Source organism: Gymnogyps californianus, chromosome 11 (assembly GCF_018139145.2).
Source record: "Gymnogyps californianus isolate 813 chromosome 11, ASM1813914v2, whole genome shotgun sequence".
NCBI lineage: Eukaryota > Metazoa > Chordata > Aves > Accipitriformes > Cathartidae > Gymnogyps > Gymnogyps californianus.
The window spans coordinates 9,333,886-9,351,047 of record NC_059481.1 but is presented as its reverse complement, the minus strand read 5'-3'; the positions used below and the strand labels follow the sequence as shown (position 1 = coordinate 9,351,047).

At 39.5% G+C, this 17,162-nt stretch overlaps 1 protein-coding gene across 6 annotated transcripts in view; it reads right to left on the bottom strand.

Annotated features, from left to right (window-relative positions):
- Nucleotides 1-5,548: 5,548 nt before the first annotated feature.
- The window catches only part of NEDD4 (NEDD4 E3 ubiquitin protein ligase), a 65,625-nt gene continuing 54,011 nt past the window's right edge, over nucleotides 5,549-17,162 (bottom strand). For all 6 annotated transcript variants that reach the window (XM_050903045.1, XM_050903039.1, XM_050903040.1 and 3 more), the window contains 10 exons: nucleotides 16,787-16,908; nucleotides 16,617-16,687; nucleotides 14,328-14,423; nucleotides 13,164-13,237; nucleotides 12,955-13,015; nucleotides 12,309-12,368; nucleotides 12,110-12,217; nucleotides 11,416-11,512; nucleotides 7,413-7,485; nucleotides 5,549-7,337 (listed from right to left, as the gene is read on the bottom strand). In XM_050903045.1, the coding sequence (XP_050759002.1) occupies nucleotides 7,235-7,337; nucleotides 7,413-7,485; nucleotides 11,416-11,512; nucleotides 12,110-12,217; nucleotides 12,309-12,368; nucleotides 12,955-13,015; nucleotides 13,164-13,237; nucleotides 14,328-14,423; nucleotides 16,617-16,687; nucleotides 16,787-16,908 (865 nt within the window). In that variant the 3' untranslated portion in view covers nucleotides 5,549-7,234. The remainder of the gene's footprint in view (nucleotides 7,338-7,412; nucleotides 7,486-11,415; nucleotides 11,513-12,109; nucleotides 12,218-12,308; nucleotides 12,369-12,954; nucleotides 13,016-13,163; nucleotides 13,238-14,327; nucleotides 14,424-16,616; nucleotides 16,688-16,786; nucleotides 16,909-17,162) is intronic.

Here is a 17,162-nt window from a genome sequence, read left to right as displayed (position 1 = left end):
TACCTGGGCAAAGGAAGAAAGCAGGTTTTCAGGACAAAGGGATGGCATGGCATGGCCAGGGTAACCTCTATTAGAGTGGCATAGTTTGTCATATCTGACAACCCACTGAAGAAAGTTATCACTAGTTAAGGGCCTGACCCTGCATTCCTTAAGTAGACAAAAATCCCTTTGAAGTCAATGAAGCATTCTGCTCAGATAACTATATCAGGATTTGGCAATTAATGAAAACTTTTAATTTCTTAAGTAGATTATAAAAGGTTTTCCCTTGAAAACAACTATTACATGTTACTCGCAGCAACTCCTCAGCAGTGTGGGTTTGTTTCTGGCAGCTCTTGCAGCACAGTAACTGTTTCTCACTAACTAGGAATTACCAAAAGTCAGAACCACATTGTTTTCTATTTGCATTGATCTGCCTTAAGTGTTCTTCTCTAGCTGATGTCTAGTTGAAGGTTTTGACAGCTTTGCATTCAAAAGGTCAGTAAGCAGTCCTCAGGGCAATTTGATTTAAACCTTTAGTATTTTGCATACTCCCAAGCAGCATTGCATAGTAGGACATGTATGTTCACAGCCTCCAAAAGGTCATACTTCCCAGCCCTTAAAACAAAACCTGAGTCAGAAATATTTCAGCTTGTAAAAAATATCAGAAAAGCTATCAGACAATTATGAAAACCTTTTCCATTAAACTCAAAAGGGCTTAAGAAAAACAAACTGTGATGTATGTTTTTAGACTGTGGTGTATTTCAACAGAAAGTTTTAAATTCTGTCACATTTAGGAAGGCTGCCTTATCTGTCTTTCCTCAAGAGGCATGCTCACTTACTTAACGTCTGTTCAAGTTTTCCAAGCTGCTTTGCCTTCCCCCTCCCCGAAATCCCAAGCCTCTCTCTGGGATGAAAACCTGAAACCTACAATGCAGAATTTGTTTGAAGTCTCATTAAGCAAGAAACCTCAAATTAAGGACAGCTCAGCAAAACAAAACATTTTTCTACAGAGTCACGTGGATGTAAACCAAGCATTACATGGAAGTTCTCCCTCATTATCCCCTCTGCAAGCTGTTTGTATTCTGATTAGCGTGCTAATGATAGATGTTCCACACAGAAAAAGCAATTAAGTCTCCAGTTCAAAGAAAAATTATTTAGTGTAAGAATACCAAAGCTTGTGCTTGCATCTCCTACTGATTTTGTGATGCCACAGAGCAATACGACAGCTGCTAAATGCTTAATGCCCATTTATAACAATGGAAGATGGTAGGTGTTGGTTGCCTTTTAAACGTATAGACGTTTCAATAAGGTGCTTCTATGGCACCAGAGGTATGGATTCTTGGCGGTGGTGGTGGTCTAACTGCAGATGAAGTGAGCTCCTCTCAGTTCACATCATAAGAACTGCACATTGATTTCTTTAAAGAAATCGTTCATTAAAAAGGGGAGATATTAAAATAAACAAACTGCCCTAAAAAAGCAGAATCTCATACAAAGAAAATCATTTGATAAGACCCTATATGGAGAACCCAAGCACCACGACAAACTAATTAATGAGAAACAGAAAGGAAAACACAAATGAACAGACAGCATGAAGAACGACAGACAGAAGAGCCTGGTCTCCTAACAATCAACATTCTTTTTGACCACACAAGATATGAGTAAAATGAAAACAGTATTTAAAACTGAATATGTGTAGTTTTAATTGCTTCATATGTGGTTTAGCATGTTATCATTGTAATCATGTAATTCCCACTCTAGGGAATTCAGAGTATCGTGTATTTGCTAAATAACATTGAAGTCACACTGAAAAAAGTACACAAGAAAAAAAGGAAATCTGTGCTGATCCAGGACACGTTTCACATTGACGGTATGCCAGAGGCATCTGTGGATTTCCATGAGACACATGCAGATTTTTGTAAAGACACCATCAATTAGTGAAATAGCACCAAACTGTGCTATGGATTTACAGAACAAACCAAATGCCAAGGCATTAGGTAGCTTGCAAAGTAAGTTAATGTATGAAACAATGAGGTTAGAGAGGGAAAAATAGGATAGAGAAGGAAAATGAGTAGCCTGCACTCATATATTTTGCCTAGGTTTGATGCGTAAGTACTCAACATTGTCTCTTGTAAAAAATAATTTGTTTAGTATGCTATAGATGTGACTTATTAATAGTTATTAAAAATAATTTAAGTCACAGGTCCTTTGAGCAGTGTAAGTGAAGCCTCAGTGGCACTTAAAAGAAATTATTGTTTTAGCTTCCTACTAATGCACAGCTCTGCCTCATGATGCAACAAGAATGCTGAAGAATCACCTGTACCACCTAGAGAAGTGAAAGATGTGATACAAATAGCACCCAGCTTAATAATCTGTCAGTTGAGAGAAACGAGTTTTGAAGAAAAAACCACAGCCCCTACTGCCCCAAACCTCCAAGTTATTGTTGGATGCTTCTTGTTCATACCTAAAGTCTCATTTCTGTAACACCAGGCTGCAAAGCATTTCCACATACAGGATAACCTTTGGAGTAAATGAGAAATTTTAGAGAAAGACCATTTCAGACCAAAACCCTTAAAGTCATAAAATTATTGACATCGATTGAAAAATCCAAGAAAACATCACCCACAGCAGTCTAAGTAGACCTTTGAATTATAAACAGTTCATACTGCAAGCCTTCGTTGAGATTAATCTGTATACTTTACCTTTTTTTAGGCTAAATAAATTCACTTCTTTGACAGCATCATATTTATTTATGCAGAAACAGAAATGCCGTTCACTATATAACGGTAATAATTAACACACAAATAAGCATCACCACCACCCATATTAAACATGACACAGAACCGGTTTAACTTCGCCAGAAAAGTTAAGCCCCTGAAAAATTTCCAAGAGGTTTTACGCTGTCCTTGGATGACCCAGCCCCACCTCGTAAGAAGCTGGCTGCACGAATCACATCCCTCTGCTTCCCGCCCGGCTCCAGGTGCGGGTGAGACCCAGGTCTCGCCACGCTGCTGACCCAAGGGGGGGCCAAAACCAGGGCCATTTTTTGTCAGGGGGCCGCAAGCCCTAACCCCCGCTGCGCGCGCGCCCCGCCGCGGCCGCGCGCCGGCGCCACCTGGCGGCCCTCCCCGGCGCCGCCACCGAAAGGCGGCCTCGAGCAGCTGAGGCGGCTACGGCCGGGACGGCACCGGGCTAGGGCCACGGTATCGTGCTGAAAGGAAAAAGGTTAAATACAGGGCAGATCCTCAGTCGCCTTTTTCAGGTTCTGTAAAAGCCGGTTTGAAGCAGTGTTTACCTGCAGAAGCCATAATCAATGGCAGGGAACTGTTCTGCTTACAGCTCTCAGGCTTGGAGCAGCCCAGAGAACTACCACCAAAAACACCCATGAATTTTCAGTGCTGTGTTTTTAAAGCTGAGAAGAGTGAAACTGTTCCTGTTGCAGCCACCTTCTCCCTCATGTTACGGTCCAGTCGTGCTCTAGCATTAGCATCTTGCTCAAGTCTCCCCTTAAAAGCTAGTTTCTTCACAGATCTATGCTTCTTAACCAGATCTGCACAAAATCTCTTACCAAATGTTAACCCTATATACTATCTTTTTCCAGCAGATTGGTACACGTAGCTCTTACCTACCTGGGAAATTTTTCTGCCTTAGCCCTCATCTGGCACCACTGGGTGTTAAGAGTAATGAAATGACAGTGTAACAGAGATGGTCATTAACACACAAGGAAGCAGCTGTTAAAGCCTCATCTGTAATGCCATGGTAAGTGGTCTGCAGCTGGCACACAGAGCCATACTAGGAACAGAGTTTCCGGTGAAAAAAATACGTAAGTGTTCATAGTAGTATCTTGGAAGTTGCCCCCCAAAATCTAAGTGTATATGTTTCAGGGAGTATGGAGGTGTGATGTGCAGAAAACACAAGTACAAAGGGACATACAGCAGATCCAGGAGAGCATCTCCCTGGTCGGCCAAGCCAGCACCCTTGTTTAGCTGTTTGTGACTCCCTCCAGAAGCCTCCCAGATTGTATCCCCTCGCATTGCCCTTCCCGCAGATGTCAGGGAGTTTAGTCTCCTGTAAAAGCCAGGGTTTGCAATTTTGGAATTCCTTGAGATGCTTCAAAGACTACTCTGCCCACTTCCTCACGAAAAACAGGTGGCCTAGGACAAGTCCTCACCAGGATGTTTCCTGTACTGGTGTCTCCTCTGATCCAGACCCACAAAGGTCGGTAGCAGCCTGTCACCCCTTGCACAGATCTCCCCACATCTGAGTGGCTCCAGCCGTATAAGCCATGTCTCTTGCTCCTCCTGGTCTTTCCCCGGCTGCCTGTGAGTGTGTTCAGGCACATGAGGTGGGCCCCCTTCAGCTTGTGGCATCCTCCACAAGGGCTGCTTCACTCCCATCACTCTGCCCCAGTACCGACCACCATTGACCTCTCTTCTCTTACCTAACCACAAGCTGTTATCACCATTCCTCAACAACCCTAGTTTAAAGCCCACAGAAGGGACTCTCTGCACTCTATCACCCACCACTTCTCGGTGTGAATGCTTGGTTCAGGCCCGTCTGGCTCTGAACCCTTCCCTCAATGCAACTTGTTCCTTTCTTCATCTATTACAGTACCATAGCAATTTTGTAAATTCATACCCAAGGGTGGAGAAGAAGCCTTTCTTCTGATGCCAGAAGTCACAAGCTTCCAGCTTCACCCATCTTGGGAATCTCCATCCACCACCTGCCCAAGGAGGGCCTCCAGCGGCCCCTTCTTACTCCCATTGCACAGTTTGGTCTTTTGCCTCTACAAGGTCTCTGTGAAGGCCCGTATGACCTCTTGCTGTTCATCCTCCCTGATGCCGCAAGTCTGCTCACTTCTCCTGTAGCTCTTTCATGGGGCAACTCAGTGCCTTGCCCACAGCAAAGCTCCTGCAGGCAAGGTCAGCCCTGCCCCAGCTCCAGGGAGAGGCAACAGGTACTCCCTGCGGCCCGAGACCTGGCAGCAGCATCCTTCTCCAGGAGCTTCCACCCATGCGCCAAGGCTGCTTCCCCCAGCTGCCACTGGGGACCAAGCCCTGCAGCGCATCCCCATCACTGCTGGGCAGTCCACGCTGCCTGGAGCAGAATTGCAGGGCCCCTTTCGCACCCCTGCTGCACTCACCACCGAAGTCTGTCGGCTGCGCACCTGCCAACCAGCTGAGAAGGGTGTTCCTGCAGTAGAAGAGAGGAGCCTGACCCTCCCTCAGCAGCAGTTAGCTGGCATTTCTGTTGGGCCTCCACCTTTGCCTGTCTGCCGTGTAGCATTTCTATGCTGGCCATACAACGAAGGCTCGCAGCGACCTAGAGCTTTTATAAAAACATGGTATTAATTTTTCAAAGACTGCATGTCTTGGGAGCAGAACACTAGGGAACAGCGATGCTGCTACACCTCAACACCTACACAAAAGTAGCAGCGTATTATGGTGGAACTGCTGCCCCAGTCTACCTAGGAGTGCTAAAATTACTGAATTCTTGCTATTCCAAGACTACCAATTTACACTTCAAAGAACTCGAGTCACAACTTATTAGAATAAACTTTTATTTACTGCTCTCAGGATCCTTATTTTATACTTTAAAGTATGCAACAAAACCTGCTACATTCAAATCTATACAGATTTACTGATATATCATTCATGTTTTACAAAACTGCACATAGATTTGGGAAATTTGTATAAGTTACCTTTATTTACATGTAATATTCTCAGCCTTAACAACCTAGTCAAAGAATAAAACAAAGTGGGATTTTAAATATCCCTTAAGACCCATTACATTTGTTACATAATTTACATGTCTTTATAGAGAGATGTGCTACACTTCCTTCTTGCATATTTATAAAGACTGTGACTAAACAGAAATTTGCTGGCCAAAGCTAGGTACTGTCATTTCCTCAGATCATATTGGTAATAAAATGCTAAAATTAGAGCAAGCCAGGTATATAAACCAATTTTTTCTTTTAGAACCAACTTTGCTAATCATTTTAACCAGCACTTGCTCAAAAAAAGTGTTAACATTAATACAAAAAATACCCACATTTACAAAAGAAATCAAACTAATATTTATATGACAAGTTGATCTACAATAAATTGCACATTGTTGGTTATGACTTTGGTTATACTGTATTAACAAATTTGGTTTCTAGACTAACAGTGGAGAAAAAAAATATAAAAATGCAGCTACAGAAACTAGCATAACCTGTAAACATATTACAGAACCAAATTCTGCACCTGGTTACATGTGCATAACCTCCGTGCAGTTCAGAGAAGTTTGCACATATCAGACTGCTGAATTTGGCCCAGAAAACCCTGTAAACATGTTCTTTATTGTCATGTAGTGCAATACTGCAAGAATGGATAAAGGCCTCTAACTACCAGTAACTAATACTGAGTGATATCCATACAAATTTCACTTTAAGATTAATTTGTTGCAAAAGGCTGAATTGAAAATATTATCCATTGTTGAACTACAAATTTATCAAAAAAGTGATGAACACTCAATAAACCAACGACAGTATACAAATTCAGACAAAACGGATATAATTTCTCATTACAATTCAGAATTATGCTGCTTGTCTGTTATATATAAAAATCCTGGGTTTGTTACACTGTTTTAACAAAAGCAAGTTAGAAACAGAAATCTAACAAATAAAATGTGTCAGCAAGTCAATGTTCTGCAAACTGATGGCTGATAATGCAAACAAATGCTTTGCAATGTTTTACCTAATATGCTGCATTATAAGGTGCTTTGGGCAGATCTGTAGCAAACAGCCTGAAGCAGCACAGATTATGATATCGCATTACATGAAGTTTGTTGGGTTTTGGGTTTTTTTGAAAACAGTTTAACTATTTCAGTTGTTCCTCTTAAAGCAGCAATTCAAATTTATACCCTCTGCAAAGATTTCTTCACAGTTTTACTTCAGTAGTTTACTGCAGGACAAATACTGTCAAATACTGTAGAAGAGGCAACTGCTTAAAAACATTTTAGTTTTTGACTTACTTGGCACTGGGCCATCCAACGTGTATATTGTAGTTATTAGCAAACTACACAAAACTGTGGAAATGGCAAAATACATTTTCAAAAGTTAGTGAATTTTTAATACTTACTTATTTTACAAGTGATACTATGAAGATTCAATAGCCATGTGACTAAATACAATGGTAGTCCCTGGAAAATTCGAATTTGTTTGTAAACCCTTAAAATGAAATTGCAGCACTGGACCAATACAATTTATGTCTGTGTCTTAATCAACCCCATCAAAACCCTGAGTATTTTCAATTGCTAGAAGAAGTTTATCCCATAAATCTTCAAACGAGTCATATGGAGGCAAATCCAAGCGATTAAAGCTGAAAAAGATGAAAACTCTTAAGTATTTTATCACTCTTACTAAAGGTCGTAATTTATCTAAATTAAATACTCACCAGGTATGAGCTCTTGGCAATTTTTCAGGGGTACCCCACTGTTCAACTGTAAACAACTGTGGTCCATTTGAACCTGCAGAAAAGAATACATCAATTTTCACCCCATTATGAGATTCTTTTATAATCAGAAATTCAAATTATGAAATATTTTGGTTTTTTGTAATCCAATTCTGACATTAGTAGGAGCTATCTATATGAATCAAATAGTCTATACTCAGTAATGGTCAATAATCCCAATTCACTTGTATTTTTAATTATTTCTTGCTATATCTTAATTTCAAGAGACTTTTACACCTTAAGCTCAGAAGTCTAAGACCTAAATGCATATGCATAGTAGTTGGCATTGAAAATTTTATGCAGAGGACAGTTTTATACTGTATAAATTTTGCATGTAAAAATTTAGACAGGTGTATCACAATGTGCCAAGTTATATAACCTGGCAGAAAGTATTCAGTGTCCACTTTTACCTACGCAACAACAGAGTAGAGTAACTGAGAACTTTTTGAAACATGGTGACCATGTGTGTACTCCAGGTACGTATATATGCACTGAGAGAACTTTTTTGGCTAGCAAGTGCAGCTCCAACTATGCCTGTGCCTTCAGCAACTGTCTTACACCATGTTAAATGTGAAAGTTTCTCGGACATCTCAGCTCTTGCCAAGTGGATGCAAAGGGCATTTTGTAACCATTTCCTTAAGCTGTTGAAAGCATTTGTGTCTGGAGAAGACTGTGTAGTTTAAAAAAAAAAAAAACAAAACAAAACATCACTGTCTTGTCAGAGAACAGGACATGGTCTGTGATGGTGGGTGTCCTCTGACTATTCTACAAGGAGACCATCAATACAATTAGAGAATCGTATTCCAAGGCAGATGGCTACCCAAGTATGAGTAGCCTTCTGCTTCTGAAATGGAAGATGTGAAACATGTTACAGATTAAAGATGAGTAGCAGTAATGAGAACAGGTTGATCTACGAATACAGCTGAGGTATAAGTGCTGTGTAGAGTACCTTTAGACCTATGAAATTAATTTGGTTTTACAAGGCAGGCAGACATCTTCCCTTTTTTTCATGACTCCTCCAAAATGTTGGGTTGGTTGTTTTGGTTTTTTTTGACTACACAAGTTATAACTGTCAATTCAAAAAGATTTCATTTGTGGTTTTACGGAGACGTGAAAAAAAATGTATACATACTCATATGTCCTGGTTTCGGCTGGGACAGAGTTAACTCTCTTCTTAGTAGCTGGTACAGTGCTGGGTTTTGGATTTAGTGTGAGAATGATGTTGATAACACACTGATGTTTTAGTTGTTGCTAAGTAGCGCTTATCTTAAGCCAAGGACTTTTCAGTCTCCTGTGCTCTGCCAGCAAGCAGGTGTGCAAGAAGCTGGGAGGGAGCAGAGCCGGGGCAGCTGACCTGAACTAGCCAAAGGGGTATTCCATACCATGGAACGTCATGCCCAGTATATAAACAGGGAGGAGTTGCCCAGGCGGCGCAGATCGCGGCTCAGGAACTAACTGGGCATTGGTCAGTGGGTGGTGAGCAATTGCATTGTGCATCACTGGTTTGGTTTTTTTTTCCTTCCCCCCCTTCCTTTTTTGTTATATTCCTTTTCATTACTATTATTATATTTCATTATTACTATTGTTAGTATTATATTTTACTTTAGTTATTAAACTGTTCTTATCTCAACCCACGTGTTTTACTTTTTTTTTTTTTCCTCTTTCCTCCTCCTCACCCCACTGGGAGGGGGAAGGGGGAAGCGGCTGCGTGGTCCTGAGTTGCTGACTGGGGTTAAACCACGACATCATAATACAATGAAATGATATTATGATAATATGTAATAATGCACATTGTAGAACTGGATTTGGAAGATATTAGCCAACTTATATACAGGGGGAGGGGAGGGGGGGGGACGGACCCCGACACAAAACCCAAGACAATTAATCCCAAACATGAAAATAAAACAAGAGGAGGAGAAAACCCTTTCACAACTACTAACATACACAAAGAGGCAGGTAATACCAATCAATGCACAGAAACCATACTTTGTATAAGTCTAGTGAATGAACTAGACAGATGAGAGCAAACACTGAGCACTTCACCCTAAAATATTATCAGTGAGACAGATATGTCAGTAGTTGCAGGAACACTTCCAGCTCCTCTTCTTTACTTTCTTCTTTGGGTTACATGTTTCTTCAATGCAGAAGGCTGGTTACAAAAGATAAGTAGTAAGAACGCCTGGAATAAGGATGAAGCAAAGAAGCAGCTCTACAACTCACAGTGCATTCTACCATGGGACAAGAAAATAAAACTCCCTTTTAATAGCTAGGTAAGAATAAGTCTGCATTTTAGCTATCCAACTAATTAACTAGAGGCTGACAAAGCAGGGTGGGAGGAAGACAAGAAATATAAGAAAGCCACGTCTGTTCAGTGTCCTAGTTCTCAAAATTGGGTGGATTTGCTCCTGGACACCAAGCCCTCCCTTTTTATGAGCAGAAATGCCTCTCTGGGCCACAAGAGGGAGATCTCCCGCTAGAAAGCCAGCTCTAGGACCGCAGCCTGAAGGGAACAATCACAGGGACAGCCCGGCAGCAGCAAAAAGCCACATACCAACACAAAGCACTGAAGAACCATCTACAGCTCTTCGAATACAAGCAGGTACTAGACATGTGATTGTGGTTATTACTGGGGTTTAGTGAGGATAGCATGCTGGCCACAGTAAAGCAGAAATAACTGTAAGAAAAAGAAACAAAGCACTGTGCAAGATAACTGCTAATTGAATTTCTCATTAATGAGTGAATAGAACTACAGAAACTAGGGCTTGGCCGGAAGACTGCCCAAGGATATCCTAACCCCTGGGCAGAAGGGAGCCAAGAGCTTCAACTGTTTTTTTCCCTATATCATTCCTTAGTGCTAACACTGGTAGTGTTTTTAGACAAATAAACAAAAATCCGGAGGCAGCAGAAACCTGATGGGGTTCCACTGCGATGAGCATGTGCTGTAACTCCAACAGTACCAAGGTTCAGGTGCAACAGCAGACACATGGCTCAAGTCCGCTGAGGGCACTGTCCTTCCCACTGGAACTCACAACTCATTCACTGATGGAATGGAAAAAATAAACCGAGTATTTACGATGAAAATGAAGAGAGGGGGAAATGGAGACACATGTTGGGTCGTATTTGCTCACAGTTCTAGTGTTTTATAAACAAATTACTGTCTTGTTTACAAAGAAGGAAATGTTTATTCAAATATGCAAGTTAGGCTATTCAATCATTTGCATAGATCTCAAGCACTTTTAGCCTTAATAAAGTATTCTAGGAGAAAACATAATAGCTGATTGCAGCTGAAAACAGACTTCCCATAAGCAAAACACCCCCAACACTTTGTGGGCTGTTCTATCTGCTTGCCCGCAGTCTTTCCACAGTGGGTTTTCTGGCTTTGGTATTGAAGTCTGCTCCCTGCTGCCATCTGCTTGTTTCAGTCTCTGCATTGTAGGTTCACTACTTTTCTTTTGGCATTATGTTTAACTCATGTCATTTCAGTGGTCGTCTTTAGAGTATATCCTTACAAACAATTGTATCTGTACAACTGTGGCTTGTGAGCAGATAAAAGCAGCTGGGGAACTTAGGAGAATCTGAAGTTAACTGCTGATGCCAGCATGTCTTTGTACTCAGATCTTAGATAACTGAGAATTTTCTTCAAGCTCCATCACGTGTTAAACAGAGATTTTTGCAGCTCTTTAGAACTTTAAAAATCCACATTCATTTGAGAAGTCCTATACATTTAAAAACTTCCAAAACCAGAATTAATATGAAGTATTTATAGAACATGGGAAACGTGTGATCTAAGTGACTCTTCTCTAACTTTGCTTCTTATAACTGCCAGTATATACTCATTTTTAAAGCAAAATTTGAAAAATAATGTGCCTATGTTTGAAGTCAAATATCATGACATCGGTATCGTGTTCTCTGTTACTTAATTGTGAACGTAATTGTAAGTACTCACCATACAGCTCAGCAAACCCATTCATAGGTACGCGTGATGTGCCAGTAACAAATTGGAGTAATCTTATTCTCTTTTCAGAGTCCATCATTAAGACTGCCTATGTATGATAATGATTACAATTAAAGATTTTTAAATTATGGTTTTAAGCTAGCAGATTTATGCAACATAGTTTCTATCTCTAAATCATTATCCTTTATATATATGCATTTTTTTTAGTGACACACATAGTCTACTTCTCTGCCTATTGCTAAAAGCTATGAAGTCAACAATTTTTTAATGGCACTGTAACAAGAGTACGGTTACTGGCTTAGCAGGCTGTTAAAATACTTCCCTTGAAGATTTGGCCCCTACTTTCTTTGAAGTTCCCTGATGTTATGAGCTAGCAGCCAAATTCCTGTAATTTATTAAACAGAAGAGTTTAACACCTCTTCAGTGTAACCATGCCAGAAAAACCTACACAGAAATATTTTTAACCCCAGTCAGACATGGATTTTTTTGAAAAAGCAAGTATCAGTAGTGTATTTACATTCTTACCATGCTTCTCATCATTAGTTTTCTTACTGTCTTTCTCAGGAGTTTTAATGGTCAAATATTTACCAACCTATTGATGAATCACACGATAAACTAGCATAGCTGAAAGGCAGCAGCTTTTGAACAGGTTTTAAGTAAAAAAAATATTAGAACTTCATGATACCTTCCAGAACCACTGTATTACTTGATGGTTTATGTTGTAGCCATTTTTGTATTTTGTATGTAGTTTCCAATCAGCCACATCTACATCTCCCAGTCCACACATTAGTAACTACACAGATTAAAAAAAAAAAAACAACAAAGTTTAAGTCAGTAACATTAAGTTTCAACGTAAATTGTTTTCTTTTCCATAATAGACTTACCTCTAGCTCATTTTCATCAAAAATTTTAATCAGATCCTGTGGTATTAGTTCAAAAAAGCCCTAAAAAGATGGGAGAAGTTTTTAAAAATCAAGTCAACGTTATTTAAGCATTTTTGTTCACCAAGAACAATATTTAGATGCTTTAGTAAACAGAGCCAAAGCAATACATCAAATACAGATGTTTGGACATCAGCAGTCCCCAGTTTGGTTATAGTACTTTTAATTCTAACTTATTTCACATCTTTATTGTGCAACACTGAATGGTGAATATATAAGTCTGAATATTATATATGTAGTATCATTTATACAAATAAGGATAAACCAGCTAGTTTAATTTAATTCTAATAGTTTGATTTAATTTTCATTTCTGCAGAGTTCATTAAATAGTTTGCACTACAGCTAAAGCTATCAGCCAGGACTGAGAAACAAGCAAATTTTTCAATATGAATTAAATGCCTCGGTAAAAATATTCCAAAAAGATTTTTAAGTCTGAAATAATTCAAAGCTGACACTACAAACAGTATCACTGCCTTTTTTATACCTGTAACAACATTATCTGTGGGTCTTCAGGATGTCCAAAAAAGCTTGTCTTAAGATTAGATGCAACAAATTCTTAGAAGAATTTCTTTTGTAATTAAAACTATACCTCTTTAAAGGCTGCCATTTGTTTCTGTACTCTGCTCACAAATCTCCACTGAATTACAAGACTGTAAAAAAGCAAAACAAAAACATTTAAAATAAAAGCAATTTATATACAAAGCAACAACTTCCTTTTGTTAATACAACTAACACACAGCCCCTATTACTAGGGAGGCAATCCAGTGAGATATGTCGCACATAGTGACCACTACTTACTGAATGTAGTCTCTCTTGTTCTTGTTGGTGACGACAATTTCTGATCCCCCACTTTTCAGTTCATGTTGATGGGTCTAAATGCAATACATAGAATAGGTCTTAAATGACCTAAGTATGTAACAGAATTCATATGTTAATATTAGGTAATTTAGTTAACTCTTGAAGACTGCAGAATTTGAAAACTATGAGAAATAGAACCAGTTTCACAGGTCACCTGAATAAATAGAATTTGGTTGATCGGTTAAAAAAAAAAAAAAAGTCTTATTCACAGATGCCAGACTGCAATGGGGCAACCTCCATTTTTTCTGACCTGCTACAATAGATCAGCTAAGTTTGCACACAAGTTCTCAGTAATGTGGACTTCACTAACTGCATATCCAATGACCCAGTCTTTTTTTCCAAATCTCAAGGAAAAACACTTACAGAACAATTTCAGCAATGGTTCCAGTAAATAAGTGAATCAACATGCATATCTGTTACATAATGATTTATACTACTAGAACCTCAGTAGACAAATATCTGATTTTCAGTTCATTACGGATGTACATTTTCACGCTCCTACTTAGGATCACTTTAGTTACACAAGACCACAAAGGTTATTATCCTACTTAGATCTAGTTGGCACCTGTAATTTGGAATTTTTATTCAACACCTGTGGTATTTCTGCATGACTTATCTTGGATAGCTTTCTGCACAACAACAAATTTGTTTATTCCATAGTTTTCTAGTACATCTTAGAGAAAAAACCCTATTATTATCTTCCAGTGAAATTTATGATTCCAACCATTTCCGAAAGAGCTCATCCTTTCCAGCCAATCACATAAACCCAACTTCTACTCCAGATTAAGTAATGGGACTATGGATATCTTAGTCTTAGTTGCATTCAGAGCAACAGCTACATTTCAACGTAAGAACTATTTAAGAAAAAAGCACGAGCTATTTTTTAAAGCTCTGCTTATTTCCAAGTCCTTTATCACATCACAGCCAGGCTAACAGAGCGCTGCATGAGCATGTGTCAGCTAAAAGAAGCAGCCAAGTGAACAAACAAACATGACTGTGAATGAAGGGTTTTTCTTAATACCATACACATAAAATCAGCTAATTTCACAGGTCAAATGTTTTCTTTCATGTTTTGTATATTCTACTTTACATAAACATACTAACCTGACCAAAAAGTTCTTCATCAACTATAAATCTGAGGTCCAGTTCTGTTGGATCATTTTCAAGAATCCATCTCAGAGAATTGTAATATTCACTATCCTAAGAAAGAGAATTACAAAATAGTAAATACAAAATAGAGTAGCCACCTTTTAAGCTACAAAAGGCTCCATTACTGCCTAGTGAATGCTGCTACCTAGGATAACCCTGTATTGGATACAGAGACTCTGCAATTGTAAAAAGCTACAAAGACCTTTAAAGACATTTGAAACCTGAAGACTCAGCAATCTCAGAACTAAAAACCCCTCACGTAGCAAAATGGTGATAACATGTCACAGCATTATCTGAAGTAATGTATTTTGGACTCTTCCCTGTCTCTCATCCTGTATTTATCTTCCCTTTATTGTTAGGCATTACTACAAAGAGCCTTAGGAAATGAAAATTAAGATAAACCCAATCGCATCCTGGGCTGCATCAAAATGAGCGTGGCTAGCAGGTCAAGGGAGGTGATTCTCCCCCTCTACTCTGCTCTCATGAGACCCCACCTGGAGTGCTGTGTTCAGCTCTGGGGCCCCCAACATAAGGAGGACATGGACCTGTTGGAGCGAGTCCAGAGGAGGGCCATGAGGATGATCAGAGGGCTGGAGCACCTCCCCTCTGAGGACAGGCTGAGAGAGCTGGGGTTGTTCAGCCTGGAGAAGAGAAGGCTCTGGGGAGACCTTATAGCAGCCTTCCAGTACTTAAAGGGGGCCTGCAGGAAAGATGGGGAGGGAGTCTTTATCAGGGAGTGTAGTGATAGGATGAGAGGTAATGGCTTTAAACTGAAAGAGGGTAGATTTGCATTAGATATAAGGAAGAAGTTCTTCACTGTGAGGGTGGTGAGGCACTGGAACAGGTTGCCCAGAGAGGCTGTGGATGCCCCATCCCTGGAAGTGTTCAAGGCCAGGTTGGATGGGGCTTCGAGCAACCTGATCTAGTTGAAGGTGTCCCTGCCCATGGCAGGGGGGTTGGAACTAGGTGATGTTTAAGGTCCATTCCAACCCAAACCATTCTATGATTCTATAGTACTGAGAAGAAGAAAGAAAGAAAAAAAAAAAAAAAATCAGGACACATCTATAAATCTATTACTCAGAAACAGATAGGAACTATATTCTGTATTCTTATAGGACAGCAAAACCAGTAATAGATTAAAGAGACTGAATAAAAAAATCACTCTGCCCACAACTATTCTAGATAAGAAACATCATCAGGGAAACAAACAAACAAGAAAATTTTAAGGACCACTTTTTCTTCTAAAAATGTTACATTGTATCACTCCGTAATATTTTCAGTCTCTGAAGAATACGTTTCTTTTTAACAATCAAAAGACAAACTAATTTAAAAACCAGGTTGAGAGAGGGAACCCAAAGATGTTTACATTTAAGAACCTTAGTGTCTAAAAATATTTTAAGAAAACATCACAGAAAGTTGAGAGTCAAGTTTTCAGTATAGCTTAACTGACTTAAACCACAGTCTAGGTGTCTCTGATTTTCAGTGGAAATTTTAATTCTTATACAACTTACAGATTGTGCTGGTTTTGGCTGGGATAGAGTTAATTTCCTTCATAGCAGCTAGTATGGGGCTAGGTTTGGATTTGTGCTGGAAACAGTGTTGATAACACAGGGATGTTTTTTTTACTGCTGAGCAGTGCTTACACAGAGTCAAGGCCTTTTCTGCTTCTCACCCCACGCCACCAGCGAGGAGGCTGGGGGTGCACAAGAAGTTGGGAGGGGACACAGCCGGGACAGCTGACCCCAGCTGACCAAAGGGATATTCCATACCATAGGATGTCACGCTCAGCATATAAAGCTGGGGGAAGAAGAAGGAAGAGGGGGACATTCAGAGTGATGGCGTTTGTCTTCCCAAGTAACGGTTACGTGTGATGTAGCCCTGCTTTCCTGGAGATGGCTGAACACCTGCCTGCCGATGGGAAGTGGTGAATGAATTCCTTGTTTTGCTTTGCTTGCGTGCACTGCTTTTGCTTTACCTATTAAACTGTCTTTATCTCAGCCCATGAGTTTTCTCATTTTTCCTCTTCTGATTCTCTCCCCCATTCCACCGGAGGGGGAGTGAGCAAGTGGCTGTGTGGTGCTTAGTTGCCAGCTGGGGTTAAATCACGACACAGACTTATAAAAGATGTAGCCTAAAATTTCTTTGAATCATGCACTTTCAAAACCTTCACATGTCATTAAAGATATATAAAAAAATTAATATGAACATGAAATCCTAACATACATGATAAAGCAAATTACATACCACAGACTCCATATCATGAAGTGTTATTGGTTTTTGGAGCATCATCTTGTAAAAAGGACGAATAAAAAAGGCTTTAAAGAAGAACAAATAAATTGAACAGTATGTAACTTAAAATTCAAAATATGCACAATATTAATCTAAATATCATATTACATAAAATAAATACTAACCATCCAAAAGTTTGCCATGGTAAACAGCCATTCCAGCTACACGACCTATAAACTTGAAATAAGAGAGATGATCTTCATTGCAAAGTCCAGAGTTTGGATTGATCTGCAGAGTATAGTTATCTCTGAAATTGAGGGAGGGAGCAGGGAAGAGAAAGAAAAACAAAATGTTGTACTATTGGAACAGTCCCACATTTGAAGATCTGAAAGACATCACTGGTTAAATCTGGTATTACCTTTCATGAAGGTGAAAAAATAATCATGTTGGGATTAATAAATCACTAATCTAATATTAAACAATACTCAGTAGAAGATTCTATTAGCATAGCAGAAATAACAGTTTTGAAACACCACAAACTACCTTTGTAAGTTAGAGATA